General features: G+C 37.5%; 2 protein-coding genes across 2 annotated transcripts in view; one reads left to right on the top strand and one right to left on the bottom strand.

Annotated features, from left to right (window-relative positions):
* ARHGDIB (Rho GDP dissociation inhibitor beta) overlaps positions 1-868 on the bottom strand; it is a 16,980-nt gene extending 16,112 nt beyond the window's left edge. Inside the window, exon 1 of the mRNA XM_006912651.3 lies at positions 619-868. The gene's annotated coding sequence lies outside the window, so the exon portion shown is untranslated. The remainder of the gene's footprint in view (positions 1-618) is intronic.
* The window catches only part of PDE6H (phosphodiesterase 6H), a 24,241-nt gene extending 7,851 nt beyond the window's left edge, over positions 1-16,390 (top strand). Inside the window, exons 2-4 of the mRNA XM_025047417.1 lie at positions 12,425-12,605; positions 13,623-13,663; positions 15,899-16,390. Of these exons, the coding sequence (XP_024903185.1) occupies positions 12,472-12,605; positions 13,623-13,663; positions 15,899-15,975 (252 nt within the window). The 5' untranslated portion in view covers positions 12,425-12,471 and the 3' untranslated portion in view covers positions 15,976-16,390. The remainder of the gene's footprint in view (positions 1-12,424; positions 12,606-13,622; positions 13,664-15,898) is intronic.
* The last annotated feature ends 1,731 nt before the right edge of the window (positions 16,391-18,121 follow it).

An 18,121-nucleotide genomic window follows, 5' to 3' on the forward strand; every position in this document is an offset into this window, starting at 1 on the left:
TTAATAGTTAAATCCCATTGTACTTAAGAGAGGCTTTTGTTATGCATTTCTCTTATATCACCAGAAAAATTCTTTAGTAGAAAACAGTTTAATGTTTGACAGCTTTGAACCTTTTTTTCCCCTTTTAAACCAGTCTCTCTGTAAATCTACTTAAAAACAGGAAACCGCACATCTCCACCCCAGCACCAACCCTCCATCCACCAACACATTCCATATCAGTTTGGATCTAGGGTCCTTTTGCTTCTGGGCTTGGCCAGATGCCTACTCCTACCTTGTAGGAAACCCCTGCAGACATTCCCAGTGGCTATGCTCATAGCTCTTCTCCAGGACATTCAAGATTTTATCTCCTGGGCTGCAGCACACGCCCTCCTCTCCCTCACTGAGCTGACTCCCCTGAGTCATTGCTACCATTCCCCGGGCTGACTTCCCCTTCTATGCAGAACTGTTCCAGGAGCCTCTTTAGTACTTTCTTATCATAAAGTTTGTTTTAAAGAGAAACCGCCCCTCTAAAAAAATATGCTATTGAGAGCTATAGCTTAGTTTAGAGATTTCCTACACTTCTCTGTGCCCACCTGCAGCACCCCACCCACCCACCTACCCTGCAGTATTTCAACTTACATTCAGTTGTTCACGTCTCTGTCCGGGGTGCCTCTGTCTCTTAACTCTGACTTCTGAGTACTGGCAGTTAGAACAGGAAGGAAGTTAGCAAGAAAAAAAAAAAAAAAATTAAACCTACTAGAAGAGGAAACCCTGAGCTGTCTCAAATCCTGTTCTGCACTGCGTATCTCTTGATCAGCTAACTCTGGGCAGCATATCTGTCAATTAATGGCACATGTGGAAGCACGACTACTCATGTGAACATGGATATGGATGAATGTTCATGCAAGGGCGTAGAGCCTATAGCCATGAGTGCTATGAATAATTGTGCAGATATGTCTAAAAATCAAGTCATTTCAGTGCATAAGCTTACTGAGGCAGCTATTCTAAAACCAGTAACAACAAATTTCCGCAGGCTTGACTTTGTATCACTAACTTCTGTTCTTATGTGGTCTCTGCCAGCTTCTTTATCAGCTAGATATGTTGAAAGTTGGCTGGCAGTGAAAGTAGGGTGCTAAGAAATTATAAATGTTAACTGCATATATTTGGCCTTAAATTTTAAAATTTGTCCTCAAATAGATTTTTGAGGGTTTTTTTTTGGTCATAATTTCAAGATGTAGCTTTGTATTATAGCACAAACAACCAAATGTTATTTGCTGTAGTTTTCATTAATTTTTCTTTTAAGTTAAAAAAGCCAAAGTCCCGCTTTTGATTAGATCTGGCAATGCAGATTACAAAATAAAGTCACACTTTATTAATTCATGGTCTTCCAACTCAAAATTTGTGATAATTTAACAAGTACTAAAATCGACTTTGTACCGTATTCGAGGAAATGGTTTGTGAAGTAATTTAAATGGGACAAGTTACAGAGGCCAAATTTAAACCATTTGAGGTAATAAAGTTTTTAAGCACCCGAGCCACATTTACTCTATACATTTACTCTATACATAGCTACCACCTTTAACCAATTCTTATTTATACTAATATCTCAATATTCAGTATTTACATTGTTTCAATATTTTTAGAACTGACTAATCAAGCTTGTGTATTTGGAGAAACAAACATTTATTTTGTTGTCATTTAAATGTATTGCATTTCGTTTACTTCATTTTGTAAATTGGCGCCACCAGATATATTTTGTCCTTAGTCAATGGCGCTGAAATAATCAAGGAAATGGTGGTCGTTTGGTGGGAGGAAACAGATTAATATAGGAAAATATAAAAAGGAAAACAATGTATAATTAAAATTAATAAAAATATTAATCAAATACAATTTAGTATTTAGTAATAATAAAAATATTAATCAAATACAATTTTAGTAGTAGAAAATCAAATACAGATTTAGTCATAAATTTCAAAATGATATAGGTAGAAGATAGACCTTGAAAGTATCTGACCGTATTATAATTAAAGCAAATATTAATTTACACAGAAGACAGTAAAATTTATAGCTCAGTACTCTCAAGAGAAGACACACTTCTTTCAGTAACCTTACTTAGTCAAGCACCTTTTTGATTCCAGGTACTGTACTAGGCACCAGTGAGATAGCAGTAAACACCAGACAAAACCTCTGCTTTCTTGTGGAACTTATGTTCTAAGGGAGACAGACAAAAGATAACATAGGTATAATAAATTATTTGGAACAAGAAAGATTTTAAAAATTAGAATGGTAGATTCATAGTCTATATGCTACTTTCATGCCATTTCTCATGCTATAAGGGAAAAGACCTCACTAATCAAATAAGACCTTTTTTTCCTGTTAAGCCCAATGTGTCCTCACAATTTTTCTTAATGCGTTGCTTTTGGCACAGATGTTGGAAGGTTTAGAAGCCCCTAAAAAATGTCTGTAATATCAGTATGTGTGCAGTGTGTGTGCATTTATTGGGGGAGGAGAGAGCATTCATAACTTTTGTCAAATTCTCAAAGAGACCCACAATCTCAAAAGGATTAAGAATTGCTAATTTAGAGTCTCTTCCTGATATACTGAAGACTTTCAGTAAGTAGGAGGACAACTGCCATATTCTCCGAAAATATTTTCCAACATCACACTCAGGGCATAGATTTACCTGAAATCACCATTTCTCTTTTTCTTCTGCTGCAGTTTATTGCTCACATGTATTTATCAGATGGGAAAACAGATTAAGATACTCTTCAAAGAAGACTAAAATGGCAGACCCTTCTCTTATAGCCCATGCTGACAATGATGCACTATGTATTAAGGTTCTTGTACCCATATCTAAGCTTCTACAAATGTAAGAAAATACCTGTCATGCTGGTAAGAATGCTCTTTCTTTAAGAACCTTTGTCTTTTTGGCCCACCTCCCATCCCCCACCTCTGGCAAGCACCAATCCTCCACTTTGTTCTCTGTATCTACGGGCTTTTTTAAAATTTTTTTTAATATTTCACATATAAGTGAGATTATGTGGTTGGTATTTGATTTTCTCTATCTGACTTATTTCACTTAGCATAATGCCCTCAAACTCCATCTATGTTGTCACAAATAATAAGATTTCCTTATTTTTCATGGCTGAATAATATGCCATTGTGTGTGTGTGTGTGTGTGTGTGTGTGTGTGGGTGTAAAACTCACGTTTTTCATAAAACTCACGTTTTCCTTATCCATTCATCCAGTCATGGACACTTAGGTTGTTTTCATATCTTTGTTATTGTAAATAATGTTGCCATGAATATGTGCGTACATACATCTGTTTCTGTTAGTGTTTTCATTTTCGTCGAATGAGTATCCAGAAGTGCACTTGTGGGTCATATGGTAGTTCTATTTTTAATTTTTTGAGGATTCGCCATACTGTTTTTCATAATGACTGCACCAATTTACATTCCCACCAAAAGCTCACAAATGATCTCTTTTTTCCACATCCTTGCAATAGTTACTGCTTGTCTTTTTGATAATGGCCATTTTAACAGGTATAAAGTGATGTGTCATTGTGGGTTTGATTTGCATTCCTCTGATGATTTGTGATGTGGAGCCTCTGATCATGTACTTGTTGATCATCTATATGTCTTCTTTAGAAAAACGTCTATTAAGATATTCTGCCCATTTTAAATTGGATTTTTATTTTTATTTTTTTTGCTGTTGAATTGTATGATTTCATTACATATTTTGGATATTAACTCATTATCAGATATATGATTTGCAAATATTTTTTCCCATTCCATAGGCTGCCTTTTCATTTTGTTGATGGTTTCCTTTGCTGTGCAGAAGCTTTTTAATTTGATGTAGTCCCAATTGTTTATTTTTGTTTTGGTGTCAAATAAAAAATCATTGAATCATCGCCAAAACTAATGTCAAGGAGCTTACTACTGCCTATGTTTTCTTCTAGGAGTTTCACAGTTCCTTACAGTCTTACATTCAAGTTTTTACTTCTACTTTGAGTTAATTCTTATGTCTGATATAAGATAGTGGTACAATCTCATTATTTTGCAGGTGGCTATCCAGTTTTTCCTTCCTCTACTTTTTAAAATTCAGTTTCCACTTGTTCATTGTTATTATAAATGGAATTGATTTTTGTGTATTGATCTAGTATCCTTCAACCTTGCCGAACTCACTTATTAGTAATAGGAAGGCTTTTAAATGTAGTTTCCTTAAGATTTTCTATGTAGACAATGATGCCATCTCTAAATAGAAACAACTTTATTGTTTTTTATTCCAGTTCTAAGCTATATGCTTTCTATTTTTTCATGTCTGTATTGGCTAAGATTTCCAGGACCATGTAGAATAAGAGTGATGAGAGAAGACATCCTTGACTTTTTCCTGATTTTGGAATTGAAAGCATTCAGTCTTTCACAGTTAGATATGATGATGCTAAATGTAGGTGTTTTGTTGATGCTCTATATGCATTCCCCTTTATTTCTAGTTTGCTGAAAGTTTTCTTTTTCTTTTTTTTTTATCATGAATAGGTACTAGATTTTATCAAATGTTTTTTCTGCATCAATTTATACGATCATAAAATTTTTCTTCTTTAGCCTATTGTTATAGTGCATTATGTTGATTGAGTTTTAAATATCAAGCATGTCTTGCATATATGGAATAAGTCATGCTTGGTCATGGTGTATTATTATTTTTATATATTGCTGGATTTGATTTGCTAATGTTAAGGATTTTTACATCTAATTCATGAGCGATTTTAATTGGTATTTTTTCTTTTTACAGTTTTTGGTGTCAAAAAATTTCATGAGGGTAAAACTGGCCTCATGAAATGAGCTGGGAAGTGTTACCTCATCTCCATATTCTGAAAGATAACATTACATTTTTAATTAATAAGTTAGTTTTTTCAAGATTAACAATGTACTAGAGAATCCATAAACATGGTAGGGTATTAAGGGAAAATAGGGTCAGTCTTAAAAATTTTTTTTCACTTTAGTGGGTTTCTCTCTGGAGTCCACTGTGTATTAGGGAGAGTTGGAAGCTCAGTCTAGGAGATTCCAACTGTGGAGAAAATGTGGCTTTGTTGTATATCTTCCTACTCACAGGTATTTTAAGAAACACTAAAGAAAGATTAGAGATTAGCACTTGTGTAAGCAGCTTGTGGGACAGCTAAAATTTTAATCACTTTCTAATTACTTGGTACCTGCCCTTCGACTCTTTTCCTGTATATAATTAATAATACTTTCCCATCTGTCAGAAGAGATCAAGAATTATAGAGCTATGGAACATAGATTTTTATGACATTTAGTTTTACAATTTACATGCAGTAAAACACTCTCTGTGATGTATGGTTCTGTGAGTTTTGATGAATGCATAGAGTTGTATACCCACTACTATAATCAAGATACTAAATAGTTTCACCATCTTTCAAAAATCTTTTGCATTTCCCCTTTATGGTCACTCTTCCCTTCAATCCCCTCAATCTCTTCTCCCTATAGTTTTGCCTTTGTCAGATGTTATCAATGAAATCAAATAATATAGAGACTTTTGATTCTGGATTCTTTCATTTATTAAAATGTGTTCAATATTCATTTATGTCATTATATCTGTCAATTTATTCTTTTTTGTTTTGGCCCAGAAAGTTTCCTGCTGGTTTTATTTCTCTTGTTTGTAAAATCTTAGAGTATCCAGCACACCTAAAGTCCTACTAGAGAAATTCCTTGGTGATGGATCACCTTGTGTAGAGAGAGCAGTGTGTGACCCATTACCCGGTTGATGAGATCGGAGATAGACAACTGACCAAGAGTCAGCCAACACTACGTTAGCCAACGACCCACGAAATGACCTGGTAGAAGAGCTCTGTCCAATAGAGGCAGTGTGTACTGACGGCGGCTGACCAGCCTACTCGGATCCAGCCTACTTGGATCCTCTAAGAAGTTTCAGAACAAGCAGCCACTTGGAACAGGGAATGATGGATGTATTCCCTGAAGATACAAGATGTCTAGATCTTTAGAACTTCACAGTGGCTTGAACAATGTTTCATTCTGCACAAAGCCTTGCTGAGGTTGGTTGAGTTTCCTATCTTTCATACTTCCTCTTATACCCCATACTTTGCTCTTTTCGTTGTTCTTTCTTTCTAGATATTAAAAATTCCTTCTTTTATCATTTCTTTTCTGTTTCAAAAACTTCCTTTATCATTCACTTCAGGAGAGTTTTTCAAACTAAATATTTGGCCTTTCCATGCATCCATTACCCCTCACTCTCCACTCTCCTGGATCTCCCTTGAAGGGGCAAGAGTTGTGGCAAAGCATCCCCCAACGCCCAACATTGAGAATCACTGAGTTATATATTTTCTTGCTGACAAATGTGGTTTATCTCCCTCAAGAATGTTGGATGGCAAAAAATTGAGAACCATGGCATGCTAAATCATTTATTTTACATATGAGAAACTAAGACTCAAAGAGGTGGCAATTTTCTCACATAACAAAGGTGTGGTAAAACCAAGCCTACACAATGGTTTAGAATGACACTTCTCAAACATGAATGTGCAAACAAATCACCTTGGTACCTTGTTAAAATGCAGATTCTAATGCAGTAAGTCTGGTGAAGGGTTTGATATTCTTCATTTCTAGCAAGTGCCCAGATAGTGTAGATGCATTACACTTTGCGTAGCAACGTTCTTACATTATTACTCTTTTGACTGCTGTTTGAATTGCAGTCCTTCACCTTCATTCTCAAAGCAATGGGGAATGTGTGAGGGTTTGACAGATAAGCATCTGAATATCCATATGCTTGGTGTGTAGGAAGATGTGACTGGTAACGGAGACACAAAGAAGGACATGAAAAGACCTATCCAGACCAAACCCTCTGCTGGCTCTGCAAGGCGTTTGCTGCCTTCATAACTCTAATTTTGGTAAAGACCATGGGAAAGCTTTTTCAAAATCTCGTAAGCTGTTTAGCTGCCATGTAATCTGCTTGGGGCTGCAGGTTAAAAATCTTTCCCTGCTTAAGAAGGATAAATTGACCTTCTTTTTCTATAATCTATGGGAGTGCAGTTTTCTAACAAGTAACAATTTAGAGAAGGCACCCTGAAATTCACTGGCAAGGCATAAGAGTGACCAGCAACACATCCTTCTTGGTCCATGTCTGTTTTGCCATAGTATAGTAGAAAGAAAGCTAAATATGCAAGGTGTTCCCAAGCTTGGGCCTTTTCTCTAGCTCTACTACTAACTTGATTAGCAGTCTTGAATAAATCACTTAATTTTTCCATGAAAAATTTGTCAAAAGAGCTTAATGATACTGGCATATGGACTAGGTTTATCTAAAACTGTATAAAGTGAAGTATGAATTAATACTAGCGACTCAATGCAGTTGGAAGACTGAAGCAAGGTGTCCCACTGAATTGGATTATAGCTTAGTCTCTACACCTGGGTCTCTACACCTAAAGTCTCTGGGTTTGGAAGATCCAGTAATCAATTTTCAAATATATGTCATCAGTGAAGAGTTCCCAGCTGTCAGCTGGGCTCTTTCTCTGTCAAGGATCACTGAATTTTATATCATTCCTGAGTTGCGATCCCATCTCTCTGAGGAAATACATACAATGCCAGTTAGGGAGAGAGATTGTATACTTCTCAATGTTCCCACTGCATCAGGGGACACTGTGGTTTGTGCTCTTTTTTCCAGTTATCTAGAGTCTCATAAAAATTATGTCATGGTGAGTGTGTGTGTGCGTGTGTGTATGAGAGCGTATGCGTCTATGTGAGAGAGAGAGAGAGAGGAAGAGAGGGGAGGAGGTGAAGAGAGAGGGTGTGTGTGTGTGTGTGTGTGTGTGTGGAAAGAGAAGGCATGGAAGGTAACAAGAGCTAAAGGTAGAGAAGGACAAACAATATTGCACCCCAAACTGCAAATTCACTCTTGGATATCAACACTTATACGTGTTTGTAAAATCAATATCTAATTATTGACATGAGAGAGTTTAAGTCGGTTTTCATACGAATATCCAATGATTAGAGAACTCCCAAGACTATTCTAGGCTCACCCCATATTCTTTCCACTTCTTTGCACCCAGGTTGGTGCTCTAAGCTGATGACGGTGGGATTAGGTAGCATGAGGGTGTTACTGAGGGATAAATCAGGATGCAATGATCCTTTATTCATCTACTGTGAAGAAGGCAACTGGACAGCTTATAAGAGCAACATTCAGCTCTGCACTTCTCAGCTTCTGGTGAGTTTAAGCAAGATACAATCAAAGGGCTTTGGGCGGGGTGGGATCGATCTGGCTCTAAAATAAAGAAATGGGTGAAGAATCTGCGGGCCTGGACCAGGGCTGGGAATGAAAACAGAAGAAAACAACAGGGAAATACACCCAAACTTCCTTATCATGCCATGCGACAAGCTAATAAGTGAAATTTGATTAGTACAAGGTCACTGCAAACCTTGATTACTAACTTCATTTAGAAGAAACCCTGAATGGGCCCTCCTTTTTTTATGGCTACATAGACAACAGTTTTCTGGGAAAGGAATGATCTGGGGCACTAAATGGCCACAGAACACACAGGTCTTTACTCTCAGGATGTGCTTGAAAACTTGGCTCAGGTGCTGAGAGGCTGACATGAGAAGATAAGGACAAAGAAAGCCAGAGCCAGAGCCAGTGTGGGAATGACTGCAGTGCAGTGTGGGTGGCCTAGCCTGCTCCCCTGGATGTGAAAGTGTTTGTTCCAATCTGAAACAAGGTACTTGCTGGATTTTTGTTTATGTTTTTCTCATGGCTTTGGTTGGGTCTTCTCTGCTTCTCCAAATTACTTGATTCTGTCTGCCTCAACAGGACACTGGGTGATATTCATGGGCCCACCTCTATCAGTGGAGGAAACAGTCTTTCTGCATCTACTTCTTCCCCATCCCTTCTCTTTGTCCATAAATAATAAAATTATCTATCTGCCCATATCTCTGCTGAGAAAGAGGGAACTGGAAGTGTAGAGTGATAATAGCAGCATCAGAAAGGCTGACCCAAGAACCTTCTGACACTGCTTTTCCTTAGCTGGAAATTATGGAGGATCATCTTCTCTAGCTTCTTACAGCCGAGCTTTGCTGGGTCTAAGGAGACACTAACTCTGCTTCCCTACAAAACTGTGCCTTGAAATATCACATCGTTGCCTCCACTTTTTTATGCAGAAGAACAGTTTGTAAACTTCTAAAGGGTGAAGGCTAACATTGCTTAACAGACAGGAAAATATTACGCCTCACGAAGGAATGGCTTGCTTGACACTTTTGAAGGTAAAAATGTGGAACTTCCTCTTGTAGCTAAAATCAAGACTGATACTAGATTTAGAATTATTCAGTTCCAAGGATGCCCTTGGAATACCTAGGAAAGCACAGTCAGGATAAATTTAGCCTTTGGCGATAACTGTGGATGAAAGGACTGACGTCCAAGACAGGAGAGAGTTGTATTTGTTCTTCTCCCGAAGGTTTTATAGGGAGAACTGGAAGGTAAATCTCTTACAGAAATACTCTAGAGATTGGTTGACTGTCCTAGGTACTAAAAAATGAATGGTGCACAAGACACACAATAAACATGATAACAATTATTATCCATCCTATAAATCCCAAGGGCCATGAAGATCTAGGGAAAAACCAGGCAATGGTTAGGCAGCTCTTCCTGGGAAGAATTCTTTTACATAATGCATCACACTTAGAATTAGACATGGACTCTGTCCAAGCCTAGAGGTTCAACTTCAAAATTCTATAAACATTCAAAAGAAACTGGCAAGAGAAAAAAAGGAAGTGTCAGAGGGAGATGGAAGTCAAATGTAAGTTTTAAGTTCTTTGGAATTGATGTTAGGGGTGTCAGAGCAATCTGAGGAAGGCAGAATTCCTTTTAAGACAGAATTCTGAGTCCAAGAATAAGTTATTAGTTGGGGCACTTGAGAGATGCAGAGGATCACCCAGTAGGTGTTGATGACAGTCACCTCTTAGGTGCATGACAAGGGCTCTGCAGCAGATGGCTCAGGAGAAAGGGGATGTGGAGGGAGTACAGGTGAACTTGTGTTCCAACCACAGATTTGTTTGTATGGCTTCTTGACTCACACAAGGTCTAGTACATAGTTACTCTTTTTGAGCACTTTTCACCAAATATTTTATTTATATCATCTCTTCTAATTGTCCCCGTAACTCTAAAAAACAGGTATTATTTGATTCATTTTATAGATGGAATGAGGTCCAGAGAGGTTATACAACTTGTCCATGGTCGTATAGCCAGTTTTGTAGAGCAAGAATTTGAAACTATGTCTATTTGATTCTAAAGCACATACTCTGCACTGTTTTGGCCCCAAAGGGCAATTTGACCAATTAGAGTTACCTTAGGCCTTCACAATGATTTTTTTTTAGTAAAAGTTTGTACCATTAAATATTTGGGATATAGTTATATTTAAAAAAAAATGATTATTTACTTGAAATTCAAATTTAATTGGGTGTCCTGCATTTTTATTTGCTAAATCTAGCAGTCCTAACCCTAGTGGACTCTCCAGATGAGAGAAAGAAAAGTTCATGGTTCTCTATTATTTTGAAAAAATTGGGAAGTCCAAAAAACTTGATCTGAGAGAAATTCTCTAGTTTTTCTCTGCCGCTTTGGCAGAACTGAGATGTGTCACTTACTGGTGGCATACTCTGAGACTGAGATGTGCTCTTGGCGATTCACATGGTCTGAACCGCACTTGGGAGAGGCACAGACATTGCCTGTTTACCAGGCAGGAGAGGTCCCACTGGACAAGAATTAGATTCAGTGAGCAGAGGAGCTGGCAGGTATTTCCTAATGTCACTGAGGGCTTTGTAAGGTGATCATCTATCATCTATGGTTTGATGGAGGAGGTCACATGGTCAGGATCTCATGTTCAAGATATCACTTCTATTTCTTAATTTATTTACTCCTTTGACAAATATATATGGCATACCTATGAAATGTCAGGCACTGTTGAAATTCTGTGGCTACAGAAATTAACAAAAACTGATAAAGCATCTTCATGGAGTCTATTTTAGTTGGAGATTAAGACAAAATTTATAGCATGAGCAGGTGATCTGGAAGCCTGGCCAGGTTTCACCATCCCTTGTTCCGGCTCACAAATTAGTCAGTGCATTTCTATTGATAACGTTGAACACTGGTAAGAGAGGATGAAAATAGTAATTGGGAAAATGAAAATAAGAAAAAAAAATCTTGGAGGCAAGGATAATAATTGAACATAATTTTGAAAGCAATAAAAAAAAGTTGATGAAGTTATACATTTTAAGATCTGTATAAGGATGTGCAGTGTAGCAGAAAGAAAGATGGTTAGCGCAGGCCAAAGATTGTCCAGGAGAATCGAAGTTAAGGATGTTAGCATAAATCTATAATGGGTGAGAACGCTCAGGCAGTAGATTATGAAAGGGGATGGCTCAAGGTGAGAGATTAAGGCTATTTAAAAGTTCTTTGGAGTTTTTCAGAATCTTTCTTCCCAGGATGAATATTATCAATCTTTGTGCTAGAAAGAAAAAAAAAGAACTACTTTAGCTTAGCATATTTATTTTTTAAACTTACCTTTGTTAATCATTTTCTTTTATTTGTACTTGAAGAACGACAATGTATGTTTCTATGAAAGCTAAAATGAAAGTCTGTGAAAACCGTATTGGGTAGATTCATGGTTTAGATGGGAGAAAATGTCAAAGATTTCTGAGAAATGTGTAGTTGAAGAACCTCATGTCTGCATATGGAGTTAAATCACAAACTTACTACTTAATCACCCTGCATCGACTTCCCTATTTGTGTGTGTGTGTGTGTGTGTGTGTGTGTGCGTGCGTGTGTGTGTGTATTGGAATGTATTAAATACTTTCACGGGTATTGGTATACCTGGTTCAGTGCTTTCTCTGTCCAGATGACTACACTGTCACCCCTCAAACTGGGAGAGAAGCCTCTGGATCATGTGAGAATTAAATAAAACAAAGACTATAAAGAACAAAGGCCATAAAAACTGGGTCAATAAACATTTAGTCAGGTTATTTTGCAGCTGGATGGAAAAATATGTAAAGCTTAAACAACATATCATGCTGTAAAGCCTGTAGACATCATTTAGTCCCTTTTTCTACCTTTACAGATGGTGGAACTGATCTCAGAGGGGAAGCAAACCATTTTAATAAATTTGCATAGAAAGCTAGTGGCAGATTTATTGGAACAACATACATATCTAGATTTTTTGAAATCTATCAGTTGTCAGTTTGTATTCCACTATATTGAATGCCTCCATCGATTTATACCATATTTAAAAAAAAAAACCCTTTAAAAGATAAATTCTTCCCTATTATGTCAACACAACATACTTAGGTTCTTTATCAAGGTACTTTTCTTTCCTAGTTTACTGCAAAGGTCTAATAATCAGTGGTCCTCATACTTTGAAGAGTCCTCTTTTTTTCTCTCACAGTCTAAGGTGCCCAAAGGAGAACCATCAGCCACCCCTGGACTATCAGAATGAGTGACACTACTACTTTGGTTCCTCCAGCTTCCAACCAGGGTCCCACCACTCCGCGCAAAGGGCCCCCCAAGTTCAAGCAGCGGCAGACTCGCCAATTCAAGAGCAAGCCTCCTAAGAAAGGTGTGAAAGGGTAAGATCAAAATGAAAAAGACTTTCAATTGTTTTTTTTTTCCTACCACGACTGCTTTGATTTTGAGATTTAATGCTCGCAACATTAAATAGACTTAAAAAATTTGCACCACATTTTCCATTTTCCTCTCTATGACAATCTTTGCGGAAACATGATTTTAGCCCTGGAATACTTTCTCTCTTAGCTCCCAGGTCTATGGCCAAATATAATATGGCAAATGAAGCTTTTCACAGTAACCTTTGACTTGACCTTCCAGACTCTTCTTGACCATGTCCTTTCACCAATACACCCTGTGCTTTAATCTGGAATACAGAACCACTGGACATTTCCAGAACTCAGTTTACTTTTATGGCTTCATATCTTATGTCTTAAGTTTTCTTTTTTTTCTCTTTCACTTCTGGACAAAGTCTTATTTATTTTTCAACATACACTCATATGTTAATTTCTTTTTGAAGCTATTACTAACTCTCTTAGACAAATGTTTGCATTTTGCACATAAGGCTATCATAACTTGTATTATTTTATATTACAATTATTTATTTTCATCTGTTCCCTGAGACTGAGCTACCTCAAAGAAAATTTGTTTGTTTTTTCCTTAACTCCCTGCACCTAACACAGTGCTTGGTACATAGTAGATGCTTAATAAATGCCTTTGGGTAACTAAACAAATGTATGAATTAATCATTTTAATGCCTTCACATTGCTTTCTCATTCCAATTTCTATTTTAAAAAGTGGATCTTGACTAAATTGCCTCACTGATAATTCTTTCTGGCTCTCAGTTATCTTAGGTTATATTTTTGCAGGAGGAATATCTCTGTCCTGGGACACACTATCTAAAACCTGCCCAAGAGGCATTTTCTTTGCCTTAATTCAGTGCAAACAAAAGCAGTTTCTCAAATACAAAAGATGAAACCTTCTTCTTCTTCCCCCTTGAGTTAGGAAACTCTCCCTGTGAGTCATTCTAGGACCCATTTGTTCTGATCTCAGCTAATTTCTCTTTTATTTTTTTCTCGTAGGTTTGGAGATGACATTCCAGGCATGGAGGGGCTAGGAACAGGTCAGCCACCTAAAGACTTAAGGGAGGACTTTACACTTGGCGTTTCATCTTTTTATCTGCTTCGGGCCTCAAGGAACAGTTGAAAGTTACCAGAAAAATTTAAGGCTGCAGATCCTTTGAAGACCTAGAAATGTGGGATTTTAATTTGACCTCCTAAGGTTACGTGTGTGCCCAGATGCAAACAAAAGAAATCAGGCCAGGCCTAAAGTTTAATGAGTCTTCTTATTTTGTTCAACAGCTCTTGAGGGAATATAATGGTGAATTGTTGACTTTCGTGGTAGAAAGAGTCTCAGAGTTAGTCTAGACCAACTTCTTTATTTTTCGGAAGAGAAATCTGAGACGTAGAAAAATTAAGTGGCAACCTGAGGCCACGAGTGAGGTATTGGAAACAAGGGAGGGGCCTGGAGAACCCTTCCACTCTACCAGGCTGACCCCTCCCTTACCAGCTTCCTTTTTTACACCTACTCTGTCACCTCGAACAGGGCCCTACACACTGAAAGTATTCAATAGAATATTTTTAAATTGCCTAGAATTTTTTTATTCATTGGAAAATGAATGTCTATTCCTTTAAAAACTTAACAGGCTTTATTTTGCAGAGCAGTTTTAGGGTTACAGAAAAATTAAGCAGAAAGTACAGAGTTCCTATATAGCCCCTCTGCCACGTTCCTACCCCTGTATAGTTTCCCTTATTGTTAGTATCTTGCAATAGTGTGGTCCATTATAACTGATGAATCAGTATTGATACATTGTTATTAACTAAAGTTTATAGCCTATATTAAGATTTATTCTTTGTGTCGTTCTCTAGTTCTATGAGTTTTAACAAATGCACCATGTCATGTATCCACCATTACAGGTTCATATGGAATAGTTTTGCTATCCTCAAAATCCCCTGTGCATCTGTTCATCCCCTTCTCCCCCACAAACTCCCAACACAACCACTAATATTCTTACTGTCTCTATAGTTTGGCCTTTTCCAAATTGTCACATAGTTAGAATCGTACAGTTTTACAGCTTTTCTAGATTGGCTTCTCTCACTTAGGAATATTTATTCATTTAAACTTAAACATTTAAGTTTCCTTCATGTTTTTACATTGCTTGATAGCTCATTTATCTTTATCACTGAATAATATTTCACTGTATGGTTGTATCACAATTTATTTATCTTATTGAAGGACATCCTAGTTGGTTCCCAGTTTTAGTAATTATGGATAAAGCTGCTACAAACTTCCTCTTGCAGGTTTTTGTGTGGACGTAAGTTTTTAACTCATTCATTGCACTTTTGATAAATGGTAGCACTCATAGTAATCAGTGTCCTTACCAGGTATTTCTCAGTGTACTTGCTTTTTGCAGTCTAATGTCACTTCTGGGACTCAAATAAAATTTCTAGCCATTTTATAAAACTCACACGCCATTTTTCTGAATCAAACTGCTTCTATATTTTGGCCAGGTGCATTTAGGACCAGCAAATTCACTTTGGACTCTGGGAGATAGCTTAACTCTGCCAACATATTTGGAGTAATGGAAAGAGGTTTACACTGGGAGAAAATCTGAGGTCTTTGACCTGGTCCTAGTCTCATCTCTGCAACATTGTGATTTTTTGCTAGGTGTTTAAACTTTCTGGGTATCAGCCAGCTTCTCTATATCTCAGGGACAATAGTATATTATTGCCTAAGGCAAGGGACTGGATTAGAGAACACCTTGAGGTCACTTCTCAATTTGTGATTGGATGTAGGCATTAAAAAATGTGGAGGAACTGAAGAGAGAGTCAGAGAAGCCCAAGAGCCCATAGGGATTGGGAGGGGGTAAGGAGACCCCAGGCCACAGGAATTTAAAGCACTCTTATTTCTCATTTTAACCCTTGGCCTGACTAGAATTCTACTTCTATTTCCTCCTGGGTGGTTGTGCCTTGGGGAGGTCCTGTGTGATCAGTGAGATGTACCCCCACTGAGCATCCCCATGCAAAAGCCTTCAGTCACCTCCCTAAAGAGGATGCAGAATAAAACCAACAAAGATGCCTGGAGGGGCTGTTCTGGGGACATCAAAGCCCTACAGAGGATTAATGAAGCAACTGTTCTGATCCTTTCTGAGCTTCGGGGCCATTCTAGATAACTTTCCAGTCACCTGGACAATGATTAAGAGAGAGGAGTGCAGTGTCTCTGCCCGGAAGACTCTGTCTGAGCTGAAGAGGCTCTCTTGGGGGTGAGGATGGCTTTTAAGTTCTTCTCTCTCTTGCAGATATCACAGTGATTTGCCCCTGGGAGGCCTTCAGCCACCTGGAATTGCATGAGCTCGCCCAGTTTGGAATCATCTGAGACATCAGAGGTTCTGCCACCCTCAACAGCACCTGCTGTAACTTTGTTCACTTTTGCTCTATTGATCTGCCAGAGTCTTGATTTTAGTCTTGTTCGGAAGTGGTTTCTTTGGCTTACAGTCATTTCCTTTAAATTACTACTAAGAGTTATCTTAGTGTCAGACTCTGTCACGCAGTATAGTTTAGCTCAGAATAGTGGGTGAAAATCGACATTTGTTAGGGCATTTCAAACTTTACCACCTTTTCCTATCAGTTAGTTAGAAGTTATCAGTATTTCTTTAAATTTTGTTTATTTGTTAAGTCCTTGGAATCTCTTTTTGCTGGACATTCTTTATGATTAGTAACAGGCTTTTAAGATAATCATTTATGTCACTCCCCTCCCCTTCTCATTTAATAAAGGTAATATTTACCTCAAACCTTATGAAGTTATGTTAAATGTTATATGCAAATGATGTCTGTTCTAAAAAAAATTAAACAAAGAAGGCACAGTCATTCAGGAAATAAGCACAGTGCATGCAAAAGAGCATAAGATTAAGAGTCATGTCCTAACTCTTCTTTGTAACTTTGTAAATCACGCACTTTCTGGGTATGAATTTTATTGAACCAGGTTAGCTCTAAAGTCCTATGTAACTTTAAATTGTATAGCTCAAAGTTGGTGGAAGACTGGAGATTTAAGCTCAGGACTCTGATAGTGTGAAGCTTCTTTTTAGTGGCTCGATTCAATTGATTGAAAAGATTTATAGCATACTCTAAAGTGTAGACTCAGATGCAAAGGATAGGTAGTTGATCCCTCAAAATAAAATGGTTTGCTTCACCCCTGAAGTTGTGTCAAATTTAATGTCCACATACCTAGCTATATCTTTCCCCAATACTTTCAAGACAATTGTGCAATTCAAGTGCTGCCTCTGTCTGACTTGGATGCCTAGAGTTCTAGCAGTAGTAATTTCTTCATTTCGCTTTTGTAATCTGTGGCAAGAGAATGGAGTAAATTAACTGAAAGGAGAGGCAGGATGATAGAGAGGAAAGACATTTGGGTTTTAATCCTGGCTATACCAGTAAATTGCTCTGTAATTCTGAGGAAAATTTTCACCCTTTGAAACTTTCAGTTTGCCTGAATTCAATAATCTAAGGTTCATGGTAGCAATAAATTCTATAACTTGGAGGTTTTCGGAGTCTAAACATGGGAATTAGAGACTCAGCACTCAACAAAATTTATTCTGCTGCTGGCTCTGCACTAACTATTTTGCACAAATAGCCTAGTTACCTACTGGCCAGAAAACTAGGTGCTTACAGAACACATCTGGATTGGTTGCGGGTAAGGAGACTGAGGAATTCCAGAGCATGGGAATTTAAAATGCTCCTATTTCTCATTTTGTCTTTGGCCTGACTAGAATTCCACTTATGCTCCCTCCTTGGTAAAAAAAAAAAAAAAAGTACAAAAGACAAAGTAAGATATAAATTCAAAAGTGGAGCTATGACATGCAAGGAGTGTGGTGGTAATGTGTGCTTCTCCTCCAGCAAGAACTCCTGCCTCTACCCACACATTTATTTTCCAGTCAGTGGCTCCATTTGACAGCCTTCGGTCTGCATTTGTTCATCTTGGTGTGCCTTTCAGTCAGGGAGGTCTGGGTTCTTTGGCTGGATGAGACTCTGGTCCACATTTGCTTTACTTTGCAAATGTTTCTTTAAACATGAAGCAATAGCACTGACAAAACAGAATGCACTCGAAAGAACATATCCAATGACCAGGATAGAGAAGTATCTAGAAACCATGTTACATGAGGAACTGTTGAAGGAACTGATAATATTTAACCTGAAAGAGAAAAATGATAATTGCCAGTAAATATTTGAGAAGTTGTAGTGAACAGAATGAAGCAGATCTATTTCATGTAGGATTTTCGCGTTTAGTGGTAAACAAGAATAGATATCATTTAAATCCCATTCAAATTCTAGGATTCTATTCTTCTCTTCCTAAATTCTATCATTTCTCTTCCTTCTAATGTGAAACTAGAAAACACTTATTAAATAAACAGCATATATGAAAGAGGTAAATCATTGTCCCCATCAAAATCCTGGTAGCAGACATAACCATATTCAGAGTAATTGAGGAAGTTTAACAAAGGAACTATTTACAAAGGCTTGTGAAG

The sequence above is a fragment of the Pteropus alecto genome, unplaced genomic scaffold, assembly GCF_000325575.1.
Source record: "Pteropus alecto unplaced genomic scaffold, ASM32557v1 scaffold103, whole genome shotgun sequence".
Taxonomy (NCBI): domain Eukaryota; kingdom Metazoa; phylum Chordata; class Mammalia; order Chiroptera; family Pteropodidae; genus Pteropus; species Pteropus alecto.